The sequence below is a fragment of the Heterodontus francisci genome, chromosome 10 (genome assembly GCF_036365525.1).
Source record: "Heterodontus francisci isolate sHetFra1 chromosome 10, sHetFra1.hap1, whole genome shotgun sequence".
In the NCBI taxonomy this organism is placed as follows: domain Eukaryota; kingdom Metazoa; phylum Chordata; class Chondrichthyes; order Heterodontiformes; family Heterodontidae; genus Heterodontus; species Heterodontus francisci.
In genome coordinates, this window is record NC_090380.1 from 90,574,697 (window position 1) to 90,595,757 (window position 21,061).

The 21,061-nt window shown below is 43.1% G+C and overlaps 1 protein-coding gene across 1 annotated transcript in view; it reads left to right on the forward strand.

Annotated features, from left to right (window-relative positions):
* The first annotated feature begins 395 nt into the window (after window positions 1-395).
* Window positions 396-21,061, forward strand: part of ros1 (c-ros oncogene 1, receptor tyrosine kinase) — a 225,732-nt gene continuing 205,066 nt past the window's right edge. The window contains exons 1-10 of the mRNA XM_068040000.1: window positions 396-416; window positions 1,673-1,733; window positions 4,428-4,576; window positions 5,192-5,330; window positions 7,100-7,307; window positions 8,510-8,586; window positions 16,363-16,482; window positions 17,991-18,166; window positions 18,829-18,920; window positions 20,464-20,978. Coding sequence (XP_067896101.1) covers window positions 396-416; window positions 1,673-1,733; window positions 4,428-4,576; window positions 5,192-5,330; window positions 7,100-7,307; window positions 8,510-8,586; window positions 16,363-16,482; window positions 17,991-18,166; window positions 18,829-18,920; window positions 20,464-20,978 — 1,558 coding nt within the window. The remainder of the gene's footprint in view (window positions 417-1,672; window positions 1,734-4,427; window positions 4,577-5,191; window positions 5,331-7,099; window positions 7,308-8,509; window positions 8,587-16,362; window positions 16,483-17,990; window positions 18,167-18,828; window positions 18,921-20,463; window positions 20,979-21,061) is intronic.

The following is a 21,061-nucleotide window of genomic DNA, read 5'->3' on the forward strand; positions in this document are numbered from 1 at the left end:
TTGCGCTAAACAGATACTGGGCTCCTCTATGCTGCTTGACATTAACTGCAGGCTTTCTGGCAGATTTCCCAATGCACCAAGCATTTCAGTGTGTATTTGTGTTCTTCTGTGTGCTGCTCTATCGACATTTCATCCGAGTCCTGTGCAGCAGAACCAATGAGCTGGCACCTGTGCTATCCTTGTTCCATGCCCTGGCTGCAGCCCACTCCTGCCCAATGTTTCAGCATGTGCAGGTCCTGCCTGTAATCTATGTTCCATATTACGCACAGTGTCAGTGTCTGAACTGGTGGCTGTTAGTGTGAAATCAAGTGACCGTGTTGTGTCTTTACTATCATTCTCTTGGTGTTTCTCCACTGCCTGCCAAGGTTGCACATCTTTGGTATTTGAAAGGAAAAATGCACAAGGATAAGGTTGAGGTGAGGGAAGGGGTGGAGAGTAAGGGGTGCATGCTTACACTATCTGCAGTTTGTAAACCAGATGAGGGGGAAGTGGGATGTGAGGAAACCACCATCTTCAATGGTTTCAGCCCCGTTGCTGGCCATAGCCTCAATAATAACCATTCCAGTAAATATCCAGCACTGTCTCCTCCATGCGAGTTAGGACATGCAAGAGTGCTTGCCCCCTCTGACTAGCTCCAGCTACCTCCAGTTGTATGCCACCTTGTCCTGCAAGAGAGGGGGGAGCATGCCAGTCAGTGTCGTGCAACGTGTTTGGTTGATGTGGCTGTCATAGTTAAATAGCTGGCAATGTGTGCAAGCTGTGAGACATGGGTGTGAGGCTTGCAGCAATGTTAAGTATGTGAGGCTTGATTGATAGAGATTGTTGGCGGGTGTGATGATTTGATCAGTGGCTGCGGCTAGTGGTGGTAGGATATGGCATTTGCAGGTGCATTCACTGACCCTGGCCACTCGTGTGAGTTCATTGAACCTCTTGTGGCACTGCATCCAAGACATCGGGGCTTGACTCCCGCCATTGACCTCCATGGCTAACTGTTCATACTGCCTTTTGATAGTGTGTCTGGAGGGCCCTCTACAGATACAGAACACCTCTCCTCCACCACGACCTCCAGTGCAGTGTTTGAAAACCTTGGAGCCTGTTTCCTGTTGTTCCATTCTTCACTCAGATTCTCTTCAACCACTGCTTCCATCACCTGTTCCAGCCACAGTGCACCTCACCTTTAAGAGGTGCAGGCCAGCTTTAAGTGGTGCTAGCCACTTGGCCCCTGCTGATGTATCCAGCAATGAACAGCAAGCCTAGCTCTGGCTGGATGCAGAAATTATTGAAGCGAGCAAGCTGCACAAAGTTGGTGTTCTGTCTACATTACAATCCATGGGTGTGGGATAATCACTCATCACAATCCCTGTGCCAGTTTTTGGGGGTATCCAATCTAGCCTCCTAAGCATGGCATTTTAAGCTACAGGCACACTCCATCTGGTTATTTATCCCATTGCTGTTTGTGGGACTTGCTGCGTGCGAATTTGCTGCTGTGTTTCCATGCAACATTGCCTGCACTTAAAAATACTTCAATTGCTGTGCCAACTATGAGATGTCCTGAGATCATCTAAGGCACTATATAAATGCAAGTACTCTCTTTACCCAATTTTTACTTCAATTTGCTGAGCTTCACTGTTTGCATTACTGTGTTCTGAGGATCTGTTTTTGTTTCTTACAGGTACAATTCTGTCGATTTGGCTGTAAGAAGGCTGAGGAATCTTATGGTTTTCACATAATAGGTAAAGGAGAAAAATTTGAAGTTTGGACTCCAAACTTTTTTTATTCGTTCATAGGATGTGGGCATCGCTGGTTAGGCCAGCATTTATTGCTCATCCCTAATTGCCCTGAGAAGGGGTGGTGGTGAGCTGTAGTCCTTGCGATGTATGTACACCAGCAGTGCTGTTAGAGAGGGAGTTCCAGGATGTTGACCCAGGAACAGTGAAGGAACAGTGATATAGTTCCAAGTCAGGAGAGTGTGTGGCTTAGAGGCGAGCTTGCAGGTGATGGTGTTCCCATGCATCAGCTGCCCTTGTCCTTCAAGGTGGTAGAGGTCACGGGTTTGGAAGGTGCTCTCAAAGGAGTCTTGGTGAGTTGCTGCAGTGCCTCTTGTAGATGGGGCACTGCAGCCACTGTGTGTCGGTGATGAAGGGAGTGAATGTTGAAGGTGGTGGATGGGGTGCCAATCAAGCGGGCTGCTTTGTCCTGGATGGTGTTGAGCTTCTTGAATGTTATTGGAGCTGCACCCATCCAGGCAAGTGGAGAGTATTCCATCATGCTCCTGACTTGTACCTTGTAGATGGTGGACAGGCATTGGGGAGACAGGAGGTGACTTACTTGCTGTAGAAGTCCTAGCCTCAACCTGCTCTTGTAACCACAGTATTTATGTGGCTGGTCCAGTTCAGTTTCTGGTCAATGGTAACCCCCAGGACGTTGATAGTGTGGGATTCAGTGATGGTAATGCCATTGTATATCAAGGGGAGATGGTTATATTCTCTCTTGTTTGAGATGGTCATTGCCTGACACCTTTATGGTGTGAATGTTACTGTAAGCTCATTCTAAACAAATTGTACTAAGAACTTGTATGTAGCATGTATACACTTCAGACTAGTTTTTTTTCCATCTGGTTGGGAGTTTCTAGTTTCACATTCTACCAAAATGTTTTTGTCATATTTTCACCCATTATCCGATTGTAGCTTTCTTCTTTTTGGAAGGGCAGTTGGAGTTAGCATTAAATTTTTATGCCTTATCAATGTGAGGGATGTCAGTGCCAGGAGAAGAAAAGTTTTCCATTTTGCATTTTTAGTACAATGTACTTCTTGATTAAGTATCTGTATAACTGTCTACTTAGCGTGTAAAGAGACCTGCCTCTGATTCTTCCTCGGATCCTCCTCTTCCTCTACCATATGAAATTGATAGAGTAGATCTAGCAAGATTATCATCATTCTGGCTTGTAGTTGCAACAACTTATATTGGAGATGCCAACCAGTCAGAGGTTAAATATATAAGGCCACAAATGAATTAAAAGAGGTGCAGAAACTAGGCTAAACCTAGCCCATGCGATGAAATAAACACAAACAAAAATTAACAATGTGTACTGAAGCAAAACAAATTTGCGTAAATAATCATGGCATTCACATTTGATTTAAATCTCCAAAATAGCTATAAGTGCCATGAATACAACATCAATTTAAAAACATGTTTAGTAACATTAGTAGATTCCTGGTGGGAAAAACTCAGGATATGGCAGCAGTGTTCTTGTATATGTACTGGTATGAACTTGAAAGACTTAATCAATTTATTTTGATGTAGACGTCAGCGCATAAACAGGTTCTGGGTAGAAGATATCTCTGTGCATTTGATGAGAAACAGCTTTGAGGCCCACTTGCTGAATTTTATGACCGTGGGCTGCCAGTACAACTGATCAGGGTATTTACCATGTTATTAGTTAAAATCACCCAGGTGAATATAAACTCCTATTGTGTTTTGCACTGTTAGCCTGAGTACACTCAGGCCATTAGCTTTTTTTTCATTTTAAAAAGTGCCTGAAATGACTTGTTTATCTGAGAGCACAGAAAATATTGACTAAAAAAATTATCCACCCTGCTGCTTTTTCCCATTTTTTGCTTAGTGTCAGCAGACTAAGCAACCATGGCACCTGCACAGTAAAGCTCAATCCTTCTTTAACCAACTTCCAGGAACAAAAACTTTCCAATTGGAGTCACTGGGGGAGTGCCCCCCCCCCCCCCGGCTGAGTTCTCCTTCCTAACTGGGGGAAACCAAGACCAGTTGTAGTTCCTTCTACCATTGCCTCAGTTTTTAACAGCAATCTCAGCTCAAATCTCCTTGATGTTTATGGCTTAGTTGCATACCATATAATGCATTTAACCACTGAGTTAGTAGGGCAGCTACAGGCTGTAACATGCATGTAACTACTTTTTCCTCCCCTCTCTCCATTTCTACTTGCCTTCTCTGTTTAAATGCAGTTATGGTTAATATGGCATTGATAAACATTCAACACTGACTAATTATTCTGCCAGTTAAGTTTTGGCTGTCTGTTTTTGGTATTTTCTGCCTCGATCCAGTAGTCATTTGCAATTAGTAATGACAAGGGATTCACCATATTATGAATATACTGTATGTGCAGTTCTTACAATGAGAATTAGCTAAGAGTGACCAACTCCTTTTACTTCAGAGATTTAGAGGGAAAGGACAATACTTCTGATTAGGCTTGATTCAAATCCATTGTTGACGTAACAGTGTTGCAAAAAGATTGTTTTGCATTCAGATGCTGTGGCCAATATCAGCCCCTGCTTATAGTATATCAATATTTTTTTCAGTGTTTTTCAGATTTACAGATAAATGATCAATCAGTTTATATTTTTCTCATAATTTCAAATGCTGCAATTACTGTGTCTTTCTTTGTATATTATTAGAATCACTGAATGATCCACATCCTCCTGTGGCAAGTGCAATACACAGTACATCTATTCTTATAAAATGGGAACTAGCAAACTCATCAGCAGTAAGATACATTCTTCAGTGGAGGTACAGAGAACTACGTGAGCAATGGATTTACACTGAAGTGCGTATTCGATGATAAGTCCAATAATTCTAAGTGTTTTAAGAGTTTGCAGTACAAACCAGAATATAAGAGTGAAGTTTGCTGCAATTTCCACAATTCTCAAGCAACACAACACAGTGGTATATAGAAAATCCATGTTGATTGGATCATTGAAATTTGAGAACCAAAATTCCAGGCTTGCAATTGAATATTTCAATTTCATTTTGCAGGGTGTCATGCAAACATGTTGCAGGACACAGAACTCATTTTTTTTGGTTGTCCGTCTTCCTCCAAAGCAAGTATTTTACACTGACTAGTGCACATAGTATTGTCCCATTCTGTTGAACTGTGAATATGTATTTGACCGTGAATGTCCTCCATGCAATCAAAAAAAAATGCACACAAAATAGTATTTAATACAGCTTAAAGATTGGGGACATGTTTAAAATCTTTGATTTTTTTAATCAAATTTTTATCAAATTTTGTTTTTGCTTTACTTCAAAGGGCAAAAAAACTCAGAAGTAAACTTGGAGTGAATTGACAGTAAAAGTACAGTATTTATCTGGTGCCAACAATATTTTTGGAAACTTTGTAAAGCTATTGATCTATTGTGTATATGACCCATTGTTTGCACAGGTTGTCAAAGATGCAACATACAACCTCACAAAATTGCACCCATATACTGAGTATGTCTTTAGAGTGATGTGGATAATAACAGACAGCCTATATAAATACTCACCTGAAAGTCGCTCATACAGAACCAAACCATATGGTGGTAAGTTATTTTAAAAATATGCGGTAGATAAGCAAGATGTGCCTTTGCATTGTTTCTAAGATGCACTGGTTTTAAAATTCTCTGTTTTTGTAAACTATCAAGAAAGGTGTTAGCCAAATAAGTTGAGTTGTGTATTCAATTTTTTTGGCAGCAGATACACATTGGAAGTGGCTGCATTTTTGAAAACACTTGGTTTACTATGTAGGATTGTTCATCTATGTTCATACTTTTAAAGATATCAATGGTTAGACCTATGCTTGGACTAATTAGAAGCCATGACCACCTGTAGTCTGGCTGTAATCTGTCTCAGCTCATTTAGTCTGATTTGACTAGCTAGCTTGGATTTTCATCTAGAACAAGGGCAAGAAAATGGCAAATGTAATACAATGTGTCTAAGTGTAAAGTTATCCACTTTGGTAGGAAAAATAAATAGAATATTTTTTGAATGGTAAGAGACGGAAATGTTTGCATTCAGAGGGATCTGGGTGTTCTTGCACATGGAATCACAGAAAACTGATGTGCAGGTACAGCATGAAATTAAGACGGGAAATGGTATGTTAGCTTTTGTTACAAAGGGATTGGAGTATAAGAGCAAAGAAGTCTAACTACGATTATATAGGGCATTTGGTGAGGCCACACCTGGAGTACTGTACAGTTTTGGTCTCCTTACCTAAGGAAGGACATACTTTCTCTGGAGGGACTGCAACAAAGGTTCACCAGACTAGTTCCTGGGCTGAAGGGATTGTCCTATGAAGAGAGATTGAGTGTACTAGGCCTATATTCCCTGGAGTTTAGAGGAATGTGAGGTGATCTAATTAAAATATATAAAATGTTTAAGGGACTTGACAGGGCAGATGCTAAGAAAATGTTTCCCTGGCTGGGGAATCTAGAACACGGGGTCACAGTCTCAGAATAAGGGGTCAGCCATTTAAGGCTGAGATGAGGAGAAATTTCTTCACTCAGAAGGTTGTGAACCTTTGGAATTCTCTATCCTGGACAGTTGTGAGTGCACAGTCATTGAGTATATTCAAGACAGAGTTTGATACATTTTTGAATACTAAGGATATGCGGATAGTTCTGAAAGGTGGAGTTTAGGTAGAAGTCAGCCATGATTTTGTTGCAGGGGGCTCGAAGGGCCAAATGGCATACTCTAGCTCCTATTTCTTATGTAACAGTGTCTCAGTCCATTCTGGCTGAACTCAAATGGCGGTATACTAGCAAATTGTGTTGGCCATCTTGGGATTGAGTGTAACTTGACAATGCTGCTTTATTGAGCTCCAAAATTTGTATGTCAGGATCATTGCTGGAATCATCTTTCCACATTTTAAATTAATGATTTGATGCTAATGTTGGAAAAAAACTTCCTTGTAGCTCTGTGGTGGTAAGCACCTAAGTGGAAGGGATTAAGCGTAATGCTGATAAAAGTTTATGGGCGCAGAGGTGGGGGAATGAAGCTCTGCCTCTTAAGTTGATTTTCTGAAAAAATAATTTTATTTTTGGTGCCTGGAGAACAATTTTCAGCAGTTATTCATTGCCAAAGATTCACTTTGTTATATTTAGCCTTAGAAAATATGTGATTCCTTCCTTATTACAACATTGAGAAGTACTTGTGGGCTGTAGCAAGTAATATTGCATTTTTTGTAGAATCCCATGGGTGTTTTTGTTGACATTTATCAATTCATTTCAAATTGTCCAACTGACAAGTTTGTATTGTGGAAAGAAAATGTCTTTTTAAACTCTTATATATTGTGTGTGTTTTTCTTTTTTAGTCCCATCATCATCACCTCTAATCATTAGGATTGAAAGTCCCAGTCCTACTTCAGTAGTTGCTGAGTGGAAACCTCCCATGTTTCCTAATGGACCATTAATTGGTTACCATATTGAGCTCCAGAGTGGTACTGAGCATTTTTTCAGAGATGCAAATAAGGAACAATTGTGTTATTCTATCCATCCCACTAAACCAGGCACAACATACAGGTACTGTGTGTGTCTGTGTGTGCATGTGTGTGTGTGGGCCTTAACAGTTGTATGGTGTAGGATGTTCTAATTGAATATTTAGATACTTTAGTTTTTCAGAACAAGTCCTGTCTTTAGTGTCATAGTCATTTATGGCACAAAAGGAGGCCATTCGGCCCCATTGAGTCCATGCTGGCTCTCCACAGAGCTAACCTGTCAGTCCCACTCCCCCGTTCGATCCCCATAGCTCCACAAGTCTATTTTCTCTCAAGTGGCCATCCAACTTCCTCTTGAAGACATTGTCTTTGCTTCCACCACCCTTGTGAGCAGCGAATTCCAGGTTATTACCACCCGCTGAATTAAAAAAAAAAGTGCATCCTCCTATTCCCCCTGAATTTTTTGCCCAAAATTTTCGGTTAGTTAATGGGAACAGTTTTTCCTTGCATAACTTATCTAAGCCTGACATAATCTTGTTAAATCTCCCCTCAATCTCGTTTGTTTTAAGGAGAAACAAACCCAGATTTTCCAACCGAACCTTGTAACTAAACTCCTCCATCCCTTGAACCATTTTGGTTAATCTGCTCTGCACTGTCTCAAGGACCCTCACATTCTTCCTAAAGTGTGGTGACCAGAACTAGAAGCAATACTCCATTTGGGACCTAACCAGAGCTTTATAAAAGTTCAGCATAACTTCCCTGCTTTTGTACTCAAAGCCTCTATTTATGAAGACCAAGATCCCATGTGCTTTACTAACCACTCTCAATATATTCTGCCAACTTCAAAGATCTATGCACATGCTCCCCGAGGTCTCTCTGCTCCCGCACATCTTTAGAACGGTGCCATTAAGTATAAATTCCCTCTCCCTATTCCTTCTGCCAAACTGCATCACCTCACACTTGTCAGTATTAAATTGGTAATGTAACTTCTGGGTGGTTAACTACTATGATTATCAAGGCTATCGAGATATCTTCCAATGTTGTTGTTAATCTTTTTATATTGAATTAAGTAGCCAATATTAGGAAGAACAATTACAAAAAGATGCAAATATCTAGGATCCATTTTTCAGAAATCTACCCTTCTTGTCTTTTGAAATTGTAATTTTAATTAAACAAACTACACAGTTTAAAGAGCAATATACATAACTTCTGTTATAATTTTCTCCACTGTTATGTCAGTAGTCTGTTTTGGCTGACTACAGTTTTTTTTGTGTGACTAATATGTAGGTTTTCCATAGCTGCAAGGAATACTGAAGGAATTGGACCTGTAGCCATTATGAATGTTAGCACATTGCCTCAACCAGGTAATCTTTAGAGAAAATGTTAACATCAATTAATGATGCCCCTTTGTGGATTATAATTTTATTTTCATGTGTATTAGAAGTGTATATCTTGCATGTATATTTTAATTCTTCAACCAAGTAATTCTTTTCCATCATGGTCCAGCCCACTTTCTTCCAATGCCAGTCCATACTCAGCCTACAGCATTAAAGGGAATTGATGTTTTATTTCATTCTAATAGCAATAAGGTGGGAGTGGAAATGAATTTCTTGCTGAAAGGTTTTAATAGGTTGAATATTCCTAATGGTGATATCTGTATTGTGGGTGAGATTTGTATGTTGGGTCAAGGTATATTTTTGTTAGGTAAGGGTATCGAGCAATGTTCCCTTTAAGCTGCGCAGCACCCTGAATGTCCCTATGCTCAAGTTGGCCCTTTAAATTACTGCACACTTAAATCGTCCACCCACTTGGTATGTGGAGGTGTGGGGTAAAAAGGAGTGTTGATATCAAGGGATATGGAGTGAAGTGCAGATCACAGTGATCTAACTGAAAGCAGAGATGCCTGAGGGGCTGCATGGTTTACTGACATTCTCACATTCTTAAAAAAATGGGGCATTGAGTGGTACTGCTCCCAGTCCCCATTGGATGTGTGCCTCATCCTTATTCAGTCAAGTGGGAGCCTAATTTGCATCTATCCTACATCTATGCAGGCCTTTTAGCAAACTTCCTGAATGCAGTAATATTTTAGGTGAAATTCCGGCTGTTATACATTGGGGTTGATTTATTTTTAAATAATCAGTATTTCCTATTGTAAGTGGTCCTAGATGAAAGAAGGCATGATAGGATGATCAGCAGGTGCATGTCTACCGGGTGTGACTATCGGAAATTGGCTTTGCAGACTATGGGCCAGTATGCAATCAATTGCAGTTTATTCTGTCTGAACCATGGACATCAGCAAACAACCTATATCACAGGGACAGCACTGTCAATGGCAAGCAGGTTCACCAGCTATTTTATCTCCTAACACCAGGAGGATGACAGCTGATCAATATTACTACACTGCTTTGCTTCATTTCCCAAAGTACAAGGGGTCTTTGTTAACCAGCAAGTTCCTGTTCCTGCTGTTGCTCTGTCACCACCATTTGCCTTACTCACCAGTGCTACATTGTTAAGCTCACTGTTTCCTCTTAGATACATGTACCTGTGCTGTTGCTTGTAAACGTTAGATGAGTGACCAGTGTTGCAAATTGTGTTGGAGACAGCAGTGTATTGCAAGATCATAACTGCTGTTTGTGTGGCTATGTGTATGCCGGTGTGTGAGAGTGAGTGAGAAGGCAGTCAGATGATCAGATCTGATGGTGGAGGTATGTCACTTTTCCTTTTTCAATGTTCAAGGTAGCCTCCTCGAAGGGCATCAAGATCTTGTTGTCTCTAAGCCCTCATCTGATGTGCGTCTTCCTTGTATTGGGTGCTATCTTGTTAAGATAGTTTTGCCACTTGTATGTTAAAAGATCACATGCACACTAATAGGTGTGCCTAAGTTGCAGCTCAACCTAGGGCAGGAGGTGGCTCTCAGCGGGCCCCTCCTTCCCGATGCCGGGTCCCTGGTTCAGGTACTAACTACCTTTTAATGAGGGACCCCACTTGTGCCATCCTGGAGCCAGGAAGCAGCCCGCACAGTTTTTTGTGCCGTGTTCCTCGTGTGTCCGCTGCACAGCTAATTGCGATGGCGGGATGAGGCCCTTAATTGGGCATTAATTGCCCAGTTAAGAGCCTCAATTGGCGGCGGGGTGAGAAGGCCATTAACAGGCTTTCCTGCCCGGGCTTAATTTTGGCGGAGGTGAGAAGCTAGCAGGGTCCCCTGCCACCACCATCCCACCCGATTTTAGGCCCTCCCTGCCTCCAAACCCACTGTGGGGTGGGAATAAAATTCCCCCCAGTGTTTCTGCTTGTGGGAGAATCCAAAACTAGGGGCCATAAATAAAAATTAATTACTAATAAATCCAATAGAAAATAAAGATAAATTTCTTAATTGAGGGGGTGGTTTGAATGTGGAACTTGCTACCACAACAAGTGGTTGAGGCCAATGACTTGGATGCTTTTAAAAGGAAACTCTTTCTTCTTTTGGGCCTCCTTATCTCGAGAGACAATGGATACGCGCCTGGAGGTGGTCAGTGGTTTGTGAAGCAGCGCCTGGAGTGGCTATAAAGGCCAATTCTGGAGTGACAGGCTCTTCCACAGGTGCTGCAGAGAAATTTGTTTGTTGGGGCTGTTGCAGTTGGCTCTCCCCTTGCGCCTCTGTCTTTTTTCCTGCCAACTACTAAGTCTCTTCGACTCGCCACAATTTAGCCCTGTCTCTATGGATGCCCGCCAGCTCTGGCGAATGCTGGCAACTGACTCCCACGACTTGTGATCAATGTCACACGATTTCATGTCGCGTTTGCAGACGTCTTTATAACGGAGACATGGACGGCCGGTGGGTCTGATACCAGTGGCGAGCTCGCTGTACAATGTGTCTTTGGGGATCCTGCCATCTTCCATGCGGCTCACATGGCCAAGCCATCTCAAGCGCCGCTGACTCAGTAGTGTGTATAAGCTGGGGGTGTTGGCCGCTTCAAGGACTTCTGTGTTGGAGATATAGTCCTGCCACCTGATGCCAAGTATTCTCCGAAGGCAGCGAAGATGGAATGAATTGAGACGTCGCTCTTGGCTGGCATACGTTGTCCAGGCCTCGCTGCCGTAGAGCAAGGTACTGAGGACACAGGCCTGATACACTCGGACTTTTGTGTTCCGTGTCAGTGCGCCATTTTCCCACACTCTCTTGGCCAGTCTGGACATAGCAGTGGAAGCCTTACCCATGCGCTTGTTGATTTCTGCATCTAGAGACAGGTTACTGGTGATAGTTGAGCCTAGGTAGGTGAACTCTTGAACCACTTCCAGAGCGTGGTCGCCAATATTGATGGATGGAGCATTTCTGACATCCTGCCCCATGATGTTCGTTTTCTTGAGGCTGATGGTTAGGCCAAATTCATTGCAGGCAGACGCAAACCTGTCGATGAGACTCTGCAGGCATTCTTCAGTGTGAGATGTTAAAGCAGCATCGTCAGCAAAGAGGAGTTCTCTGATGAGGACTTTCCGTACTTTGGACTTCGCTCTTAGACGGGCGAGGTTGAACAACCTGCCCCCTGATCTTGTGTGGAGGAAAATTCCTTCTTCAGAGGATTTGAACGCATGTGAAAGCAGCAGGGAGAAGAAAATCCCAAAAAGTGTGGGTGCGAGAACACAGCCCTGTTTCACACCACTCAGGATAGGAAAGGGCTCTGATGAGGAGCCACCATGTTGAATTGTGCCTTTCATATTGTCATGGAATGAGGTGATGATACTTAGTAGCTTTGGTGGACATCCGATCTTTTCTAGTAGTCTGAAGAGACCACGTCTGCTGACGAGGTCAAAGGCTTTGGTGAGATCAATGAAAGCAATGTAGAGGGGCATCTGTTGTTCACGGCATTTCTCCTGTATCTGACGAAGGGAGAACAGCATGTCAATAGTCGATCTCTCTGCACGAAAGCCACACTGTGCCTCAGGGTAGACGCGCTCGGCCAGCTTCTGGAGCCTGTTCAGAGCGACTCGAGCAAAGACTTTCCCCACTATGCTGAGCAGGGAGATTCCACGGTAGTTGTTGCAGTCACCGCGGTCACCTTTGTTTTTATAGAGGGTGATGATGTTGGCATCGCGCATGTCCTGGGGTACTGCTCCCTCGTCCCAGCACAGGCATAGCAGTTCATGTAGTGCTGAGAGTATAGCAGGCTTGGCACTCTTGATTATTTCAGGGGTAATGCTGTCCTTCCCAGGGGCTTTTCCGCTGGCTAGGGAATCAATGGCATCACTGAGTTCCGATTTGGTTGGCTGTATGTCCAGCTCATCCATGACTGGTAGAGGCTGGGCTGCATTGAGGGCAGTCTCAGTGACAGCATTCTCCCTGGAGTACAGTTCTAGGTAGTGCTCAACCCAGCGGTTCATCTGTTTGCGTTGGTCAGTGATTATGTCCCCCGATTTAGATTTGAGGGGGGCGATCTTCTTGATGGTTGGCCCAAGAGCTCTCTTCATGCCATCATACATTCCTCTGATGTTTCCGGTGTCTGAGGCCAGCTGAATATGACTGCATAGGTGTTGCCAGTAGTCGTTTGCGCAACGCCTAGCTGTTCTTTGTGCAGTACTTCTGGCTGCTTTAAGTGCTGCGGATGTTAAATCGCTGGGGGCTTTCTTGTAGTTCAAAAGTGCAATGCGCTTAGCGGCTATGACAGGTTCCAGCTCTTCATTATGAGATTGAAACCAGTCTGCATTTCTCTTCGCACTTTTGCCGTAGGTGGTCAAAGCTGACTCATAGATGGCGTCTCTGATGTGGGCCCACTTGGTCTCAGCATCCCCTGTGGGAGTGTTTTGAAGGGCTGTTACAAGTGAATTTAGAAATTTTTGTAACAGCTGTGGGTGAGAAATTCTGCTCGTGTTGATGCGCGGATGGCCCTTCTGCTTGGAATGATGCAACTTCTTTGGTCTGAGTCTAACCTTGCTGCACACCAGGGAGTGGTCGGTGTCGCAGTCCGCACTGTGGAAGCTGCGTGTGATTTGAACACTGTTTAAGGCGGCTCGCCTTGTGACAATGAGGTCTAGCTGGTGCCAACGACGTGATCTTGGGTGCCTCCATGAAACCTGGTGACAGGGTTTAGTGTGAAAGAACGAGTTGGTGATGCAGAGGTTATGATAGATACACAACTCAAGCTGTCTCTGCCCGTTCTCATTCATCCTTCCAACGCCATAGCGCCCAAGGCAGGAGGGCCATGAGTCATGGTCGGCCCCAACCCTGGCATTAAAGTCCCCCAGCAGGAATAGGTGTTCGGTGTTGGGGATGCTGCTAATGATGTTATGGAGTTGTTCATAGAACTGGTCTTTAGCTTCAGGTGCGGAGCAGAGTGTTGGAGCATAGATGCTGAGTAGGTGTACTGGACCAGAGGTGGTGAGCAGTCGGATGGACAGTATGCGTTCCGAGCCATTTGAGGGAGGCTCTATCATGCTGAGCAAGGAGTTTCTGATGGCGAAGCCCACTCCATGCTGTCTTGGTTCTTCAGGATCCCTGCCCTGCCAGAAGAAGGTGTAGTCTTGCTCTGCTAGAGAGCCACTCGCGGGGAGGCGAGTCTCCTGAAGTGCTGCAATGTCCACATTGAATCTACTGAGCTCGTTGTTAATGATGGCGGTCTTCCGAGAATCGTTGATTTGTGTAAGGTCTTCCGACAGGCCAGGACACATAGTTCTGACGTTCCAGCTTGCAAAGCGAAGGGCTGGTACCTTCTTTCCTTTTTTCATGTTGTTTGGTGCGGTGTATCAGTCCACCTTTCGGGCAATGACCCTGAGCTCCAAGCACCCATTGAAGCAGGCAGACTGTGGCGGGACAGAACCTTATTGACCGGGGGCTGCCCGGTTTGAGGCGGGCGGTAGCTGTCCAGTGAGGTGCAATGACCTCTCCCACCGACAAAGGCAACCCGTGGTGCCCAGTTTCTACGCCAATTTATCTGGACTTATAACCCGTAACTGCTGCCTTCCGTGTTGTTTTAGTCGCTGTGAGGCAACTATGGAGTGACCTCTCCATGGCGCGCATGCCTGGGCAAATTTATGGAGGTTGAGAATTGCCCAGTCGTCAAAACCCCCCTCTCGGCCTTTCTGGTGGGGTCCAAAGGAGTGCAGGACACGATGTTTGGCACCAGTATGGCTGCAGGAACTGCCGGAAACATGCCAAAGGTGACACATGACCGCCTACGGGGTTCCGCTCCGGATTTTCTGTTAGGGTTTACTCCCTTAGCCTTGGTCTCTCCCGAGACGCCCACAAGGCAGTGGGGTTGTTGGGGCCCCTACACAGGTGTAGGATGGTGCCGGTGGGAGGAGGGGATGCAAGGGGGAGGGGTAGAGGGAGGGGGTGGGGGGGGGGTGCAGGGGAAGGGGGTGCGGGGTGAAGATGGTGCGAGGGGGGGGGCGGGCTGGGACGGGGTTGTGAGGGGGTGAGCTGAGAGGGTGGAGCAGGGAAGGGGACGGGGGTGGGGGGGGGGGGTGGAAGGGGGGTAAAAGGAGGGGGAGGGGGGGTGGAATCTGGTGCAGGTAATAAGCCATTTCCTCAGTGCCCACCATCGACGTCCGGAAAGCTCATCCACGTCCTTCGGGAGGTGAAGCATCATTTGGCAGACTTAGAGGTGATTACATTTGCTAAGGGTTTTTTTTTGCAGTGGTTTAAATAAAAGCATGCAGCATTGCCGACAGTGCGCTGCAGATGCTCTCCGAGCCATCTCCCGCGGGCGCTTTGAAGTTGCGGCCGGGGGGGCCGTTCGTGGATGTTTTGGGTGTTCGGGGCACCTTTTCACAGGACTTCTCTCGGGTCCCGCAGCTCCTTCTTCACCTCAATGGACTTACCGCATGTCGTGGCTGCAGACACTCTGGACTGTGAAGACAGCAGGATCGGAGATTGAAGTATCGGCAGCTGTGCTTGTCAGTTTCATCCGGATCAATTTCATTGAGAAAACAAAGAGCAGGTGTGGCTGGGGGAGGGCAGTGGGCTCAGGTAACATACACTAAAACTAACTGTTAACTTTTAGATAGGGCTAAAATGAACTGATTTAAAGAGCCAGGGGAATTTAAACAGTTTAAGAGGGCAGATTGGGGGAGAAAACGTTAGGGATGGCAGCAGATGGCCATGGATAGAGTTGAACAGCAAGGGAGCTTCCTAGGGAGCTTCCAGCCCAGGAGCCATCTTGAACAGAACATTTACTCAAGAAGAAAAAAAAAGAAACTAGATGCAAGAAAAAGGAACAGAAAATATGCTGAAAGGCTGAGATGAGGTGGAAGGAGACTTGTGGAGTCTAAACAATAGCACAGATCCAAATGACCTGTTTCAGTGCTGTATGTTCAAAGTAACGGAAATGAAAGAGTTGTAAGTTTGATTGATTGAGATCTTGGGATGGGTTAACGGCAAATTTATAACTTGTATGCTTACTAACATACATCCATGGCCCTTGTACCTGATAAATGATAGTTAACCTTGGTAGCATCCTTCAGGTGTTCCATCCTAGTTTGCATTTGGCTCTTGTTTCTTTTTGCACATTGACTGTGGTTACCATCTCTTGCCAGGCATTGATGCGGCTTTTCTCTGCCAGTGTGTCCTGGAATACAAAACTCTCCTCATACAGTAATCTGTTCACCTCAGCCATCTACCAAGGAGTCTGGTCGTGCTCTGCTTCATCACTTACCCAGTGACGACATTGTCTGGAAAATCACCCTAATCTTTATTATTTATACCTATGAGAAGAACCCTGATTTGGATTTCCTAAATAGGAGCCAATTTTGAAATGACTTGGTAGTTTCTCAAGTTGACAGCCTAATCTCTGGAGAGTCATGATCTCATTTGGATGTGTTGGCCAGTTGTCAGTTTAGCTGTGAATCATCATTAATGAACATATACATTTCAGGAGGAATTAAAAAAAAAAATACAGGGCTCAACTCACTACATTTGATTCATGCCACTTGTTGGTTGACTGTGAATCATAACTGATGGCAGTTGCAAAAGAAATTTGTGACTCAGAGCTTGTAACCCTCTTGGACAAAAGAGGCTGTAAAAGGAAAGGTGGTATATATCGGGGAATGAGGTAGTGGAGAATTTTAGTCTAAATGATGAAATGTATAAAGATCAGCATCTTAAAATAATTGTACCACTGCTTTGCCTAAAAATTAACTAAAATCAAATAACTTGATTGTTGCAGAGCTATCTGAAAGTCTGGCACTCTGGCTGTCGAGACAAAATGCCCTTTATGAAAGTAAACCGGGGGATTTGGAGGCGATGTTCTGTTCCAGAACAGATTGGATTACTCACAGCATCACTGGTACAGTTAATTCCTTCCTTTCTTGTCGATACAATCAAGCTGTCGTGTCCAGCTTCCTGGCTGAGTAAGCTACAGACAGTAGGTTCGATCAGTTAATTTGAGATTTGTAGCTACAATGAAATCTTCACTGAATACAATTACCTTTCTTCTGCAGTATGAATAAAATATAAGCTAATTTAAAATAATTGGCAAAAGCACCAAAGAGATGAAATAAGAGTTTGTTTTTCTTACACAGCTAGTTCTTAGGAACTAGAATGCAGTTTTGAAGTGAGCCTGAAAAGGTAGTGGAAGCAGATTCAACTTTCAAAAGAGAATTAGACGTATATTTGAAAATGAGAAATATGCAGGATTCTGGGGAAGAGTGGGGTGTGGGACTAGTGAGATAACACTTTCAAGAACTGGCACAGATGGATCGAATGACCTCCTTCTGTGCCGTATGGTTCTGTGTAAGCTGTGTATAATATAACAAAAGCTGCACAATTGTATGTGAGGCCTCTATTTAGTGCTATTTCTATGTACATATAAGCAAGGGATGTCAGAGTTAGAACATTTTACTACTTTTTGTACACTGGCGTCTGTAGGTGGTCTTCTGAGGATCTATTAAAGGCTTACTGTTGGGACAGTTAAAAAGTGCTTTATTCTGGAGTGACAAATATGGACAGTGGGTGCCCAATATGGTGGCAAATATTTTATTTCCTAGTATAGACAGCCTTTGTCTTGAGAAACAGAACAAATTAAGCCAGTACTTTTAAATAGTAAATTGTATTATCGCTGCTATTACTATCACAAGCCACTCAGAAATGAACAGAATTTCTTGTGCTGCAGAACCTACAGAGCTAATGATATTTAAATTAATTTTATTTCATCAGTTAAAAATTTGGAAATAAAATAAAATACATCTTGGCTGAGCATGAGACATAGCAATCATTTCCACGTGTAACCTTAGTTTTTATGATTCATTGCATTCATGCTAGTGGCGCCATCTGGTGACATGAGAGACTTGTGCAACTATATAGCCTGTCAAACAAACCCGCTGTAGAATATTCCCTTCAGTTTAGAAGGTTTGAGAGCTGATCTAGTCAAGGTGTTCAAAATAAAAGGATTCAACAGGATCGATACAGGGAATCTATTTCTTCTGGTTGGGGATTCCAGAACAATGTGCCAGAATCTTAAAATTAGAGCTAAGCCATTTGGGAGTGAAGTTAGCATGCATTTTTTTTCATACAAATGGTAATGAAAATGTAGAACTTATGACTCCAAAAAGCTGAGAATACTTGGTCAATTGAAACTTCCAAGGCTAAGATCAATAGATTTAGTTTGGTAAGGGTATTGAGGGATGTAGATCAAAGATGGTTAAATGCATTTGAGGTACAAATCAGCCAAGAGCTGATTGAATGACAGAATAGTCTTGAGGTGCTGAATTGCCTACTCCTATTCCTAATAATTCAGAAAAATAACTAACCGCTTTCTTATTTATGTCCCTCCACTCCCACCTTCTGATGGATTAGGAATATCTGGTGACGTACGTAAGAAAGAGCTCTACATTTCTGAGGGGCCACACATCTGGGCACTACCAGTTGGCAGCTCTAACCATTCTCGTCTCGTTTATCGGAGTGACAGAGTTATCAGTGATCTCTCTGTTGACTGGCTGTACAGCAAGCTTTACTTTGTCATAGACCAACAGGTAAATGTTATTGACATGTCCTTGAGTATTATGCTTACTGAGTAATGTGACTATTTCCAAAGTTCAATTAAGCATTTTTTTGCTACGTGAATCAAAAACACAACTGGATCAATAATCCATGACATATTCCCCCTTGTTGACTCTTCTACAAATGGAGTCATAAAACAGTCTTCCATTAATTCTAGAAAGCCCTTCCCTATTTTACCAGTAAAGACATTATTATCCCAGTCAATTTCTGGTAAGTTGAAATCTCTAACAACTATAGTTGCTCCCTTACTAGTTACCTTCCTTATCTCATCCCACAGTTCCAGATCGATGCTTTTACCTTGACCTGGATGTATTCGTATATTCCCAGTAATGGTTATCTGTTAAATCTGCACTAAGTAATTCTGTGTCTGCCTTTCAAACCATTTCTAAGGTGAGGTGTTGTGCCTGTTTCCTTTTCCTGTTGCCTTTATGCCCCACCCCACTTCCTGCTGCCATGATGCTTGCTGGAATTTTAATGACCCCCTTTGCCCACTGCTCCCGACACCCCCCCCCCCCCACAAAATTGCAGTAATATTTGTTTTACATCAGGTAGTGATTGACACCTTGAGATGCTTACTACTTTTTATAGCTCCACTGGATATGGTAGATGATAATTCACCAATCTTCCTTTGTAGGTGTTACGATGTGACGTGAAAAATTGCTCCACCGAAGTTGTTGTTACGTTAACTTCTTTCCCAGTTAAAACTGTAGCAGATCCATTCAGTGGGTGAGTCAAATGCCCTGTAAAACTGTGATCAGCGTGATCTGCTTTATTTGATAGCACCTGATAAAAACATAAGAAACCAAGGGAAATTTAATCATCTGGAAATATCTTAACCAGCATCACTGCACTGTACTGCTTAACAGATGAGAAGAAAAATTGTGAATGGTGTAGATCTGGAACGAAAACAGAAAATGTTGGAAATTTACAGCAGGTCCATCAGTATCTGAAAAGAGAACATTTAGATTCATGTATGTCAGGTAGATTCTGCCAGTCTGACTTTTCTCTCTTTAGATGCTGTTTGACTTGCTGTTCTTTTGCATGATTTTCACCACCACTTCTCAAGGGCAATTTGGGATTGAGCTATAATTGCTGGTCTTGCCAACTGTGCTTACATCCTGTGAATGAAAAATGCCACATGATCATGGCAGACATCTGTAGCTCTAGGGGCGTATCTAGGGAATCTGCTTTACTCCAGGGGCCATGTACTACAGTGAAGAATGGCTAGCTCCCATTGGTCCCTTTCTAAAGGGTCGCATTTAAATAATATAAGAACATTACCTTTTATACTTCTGGGGTCTAAGCACAATTGGGGCGACTGCCACTGATGTGTGGCTAATGGTTGAGAGGCTCGCGATGCAGGAACTCAAGTTGCTGGCCTTTTAAGGGATGGGTGGTGTTCCTCCCTGAAGTGCCCTGTGGAATCTGAGTTAAGGCAAAGACCCAGAGTATCTGGAACCTGGCCTAACTTGTGCCCCTTCTAGTGCACTCCTGGAGTTACGATGGAAGTATGTTAGAAAGACTGGGGATTTTTGACTCCTCTCTCTTTAATAGCAAAGTACTGAACTTAGAAAGAAAGCAAGAACTGACACTCTATGCCTTATTCATTTGCATAGTGGCACTCTCCTCTTGTCTTTCAATTCAGCATTCCTGGAGGTTTTACACCACTGGAATTTCAATTCCTTTCTTCCTACTTGGGAATTAAGATAGAATGATGCTTTGTTAACACATTAAATTGGTTGTCTGTAAGGTAGATCAAATTGTCATCTATGTTATGACCATTGTGTATTGGTCAGTTTTCCTTGTTGGTTAAGATTCTTTTTTTTTTACTTAATCTTTGTTTCAACTTCCAATATTTAACAATTATATGGTGCATAACCTTTCTCCTCAGTTGATTTTCTGTCCAATTTCAATTCAATCACCAAAAATTCGATCAAAAAAAATTGAGATGCACCTACCCAATTTTTGGATACAACCCAAGACCATTCCATTAGAAGCTTAAAAATCCAGCGTTGCTTCCACATTAATGATGGTTGTATAAGAGAAAATAAAATGACCAATTTCTGATTCAGTTTATTCACCAGCATCAACTAGAATTATTATAGCTCAGAAAATAAAAAGCATTGTATTTTTGCATCAAATAAATCATCATTTTTGGGGCATACGCAGTTTCTGCTTAAAATTGTTGTAAGTTGGGGATTCCAAAATGACTTTGTAGGCTTTGATTAATGTTAACCTTTTATCACTTGTCCTGTTTTCCTCTTCATAGGTATTTGTTTATTGGTTTCATGGATGGCTTGTATCGCATGGCTCTACCAGGAATGGTGTTGGAAGCTGAGAACAAGAGCATGGAACCTATAGTAGCAAATACATCACTTCTCACTTTCAGTTTGAACCCATCTTTTAAACGACTCATTTACATTAGTGACCGAGGAGGCACAGTCCATTATATCTTTTTGGATGGGACAGAAACAGATAAGAACAGCCGATTACCATTTGATACAGCCAGCATTCAGCAGGCAGTTCATTCTTGTACCTTATGGGTTTTAACCAATGGAAGACAGGTATTTATAGCAGAAGAACATGAAGGACAGTTATACCCTACTGAGGTGAGTGTGGAATCATGCAATGAAAAGGATGGAAGCTTTGACAACTTGTTTTTATGGGACTTGTCTACTCAGCCTTTGCCAGTGCCTCTTCATGAACCTACACACTTGCAAGTTGTCTTGGGATTTAATTCAGCAGCTTTAACCTGGAGAAAGCCTCGACCAGGGGCTGGGCTTGGTATGTTTGTTTTTGGTCTTTGGTCATATAGCTACGTCTTTTCACTTATTATTGGTCAAAATAATACAGTTCTTTTCAGAAGA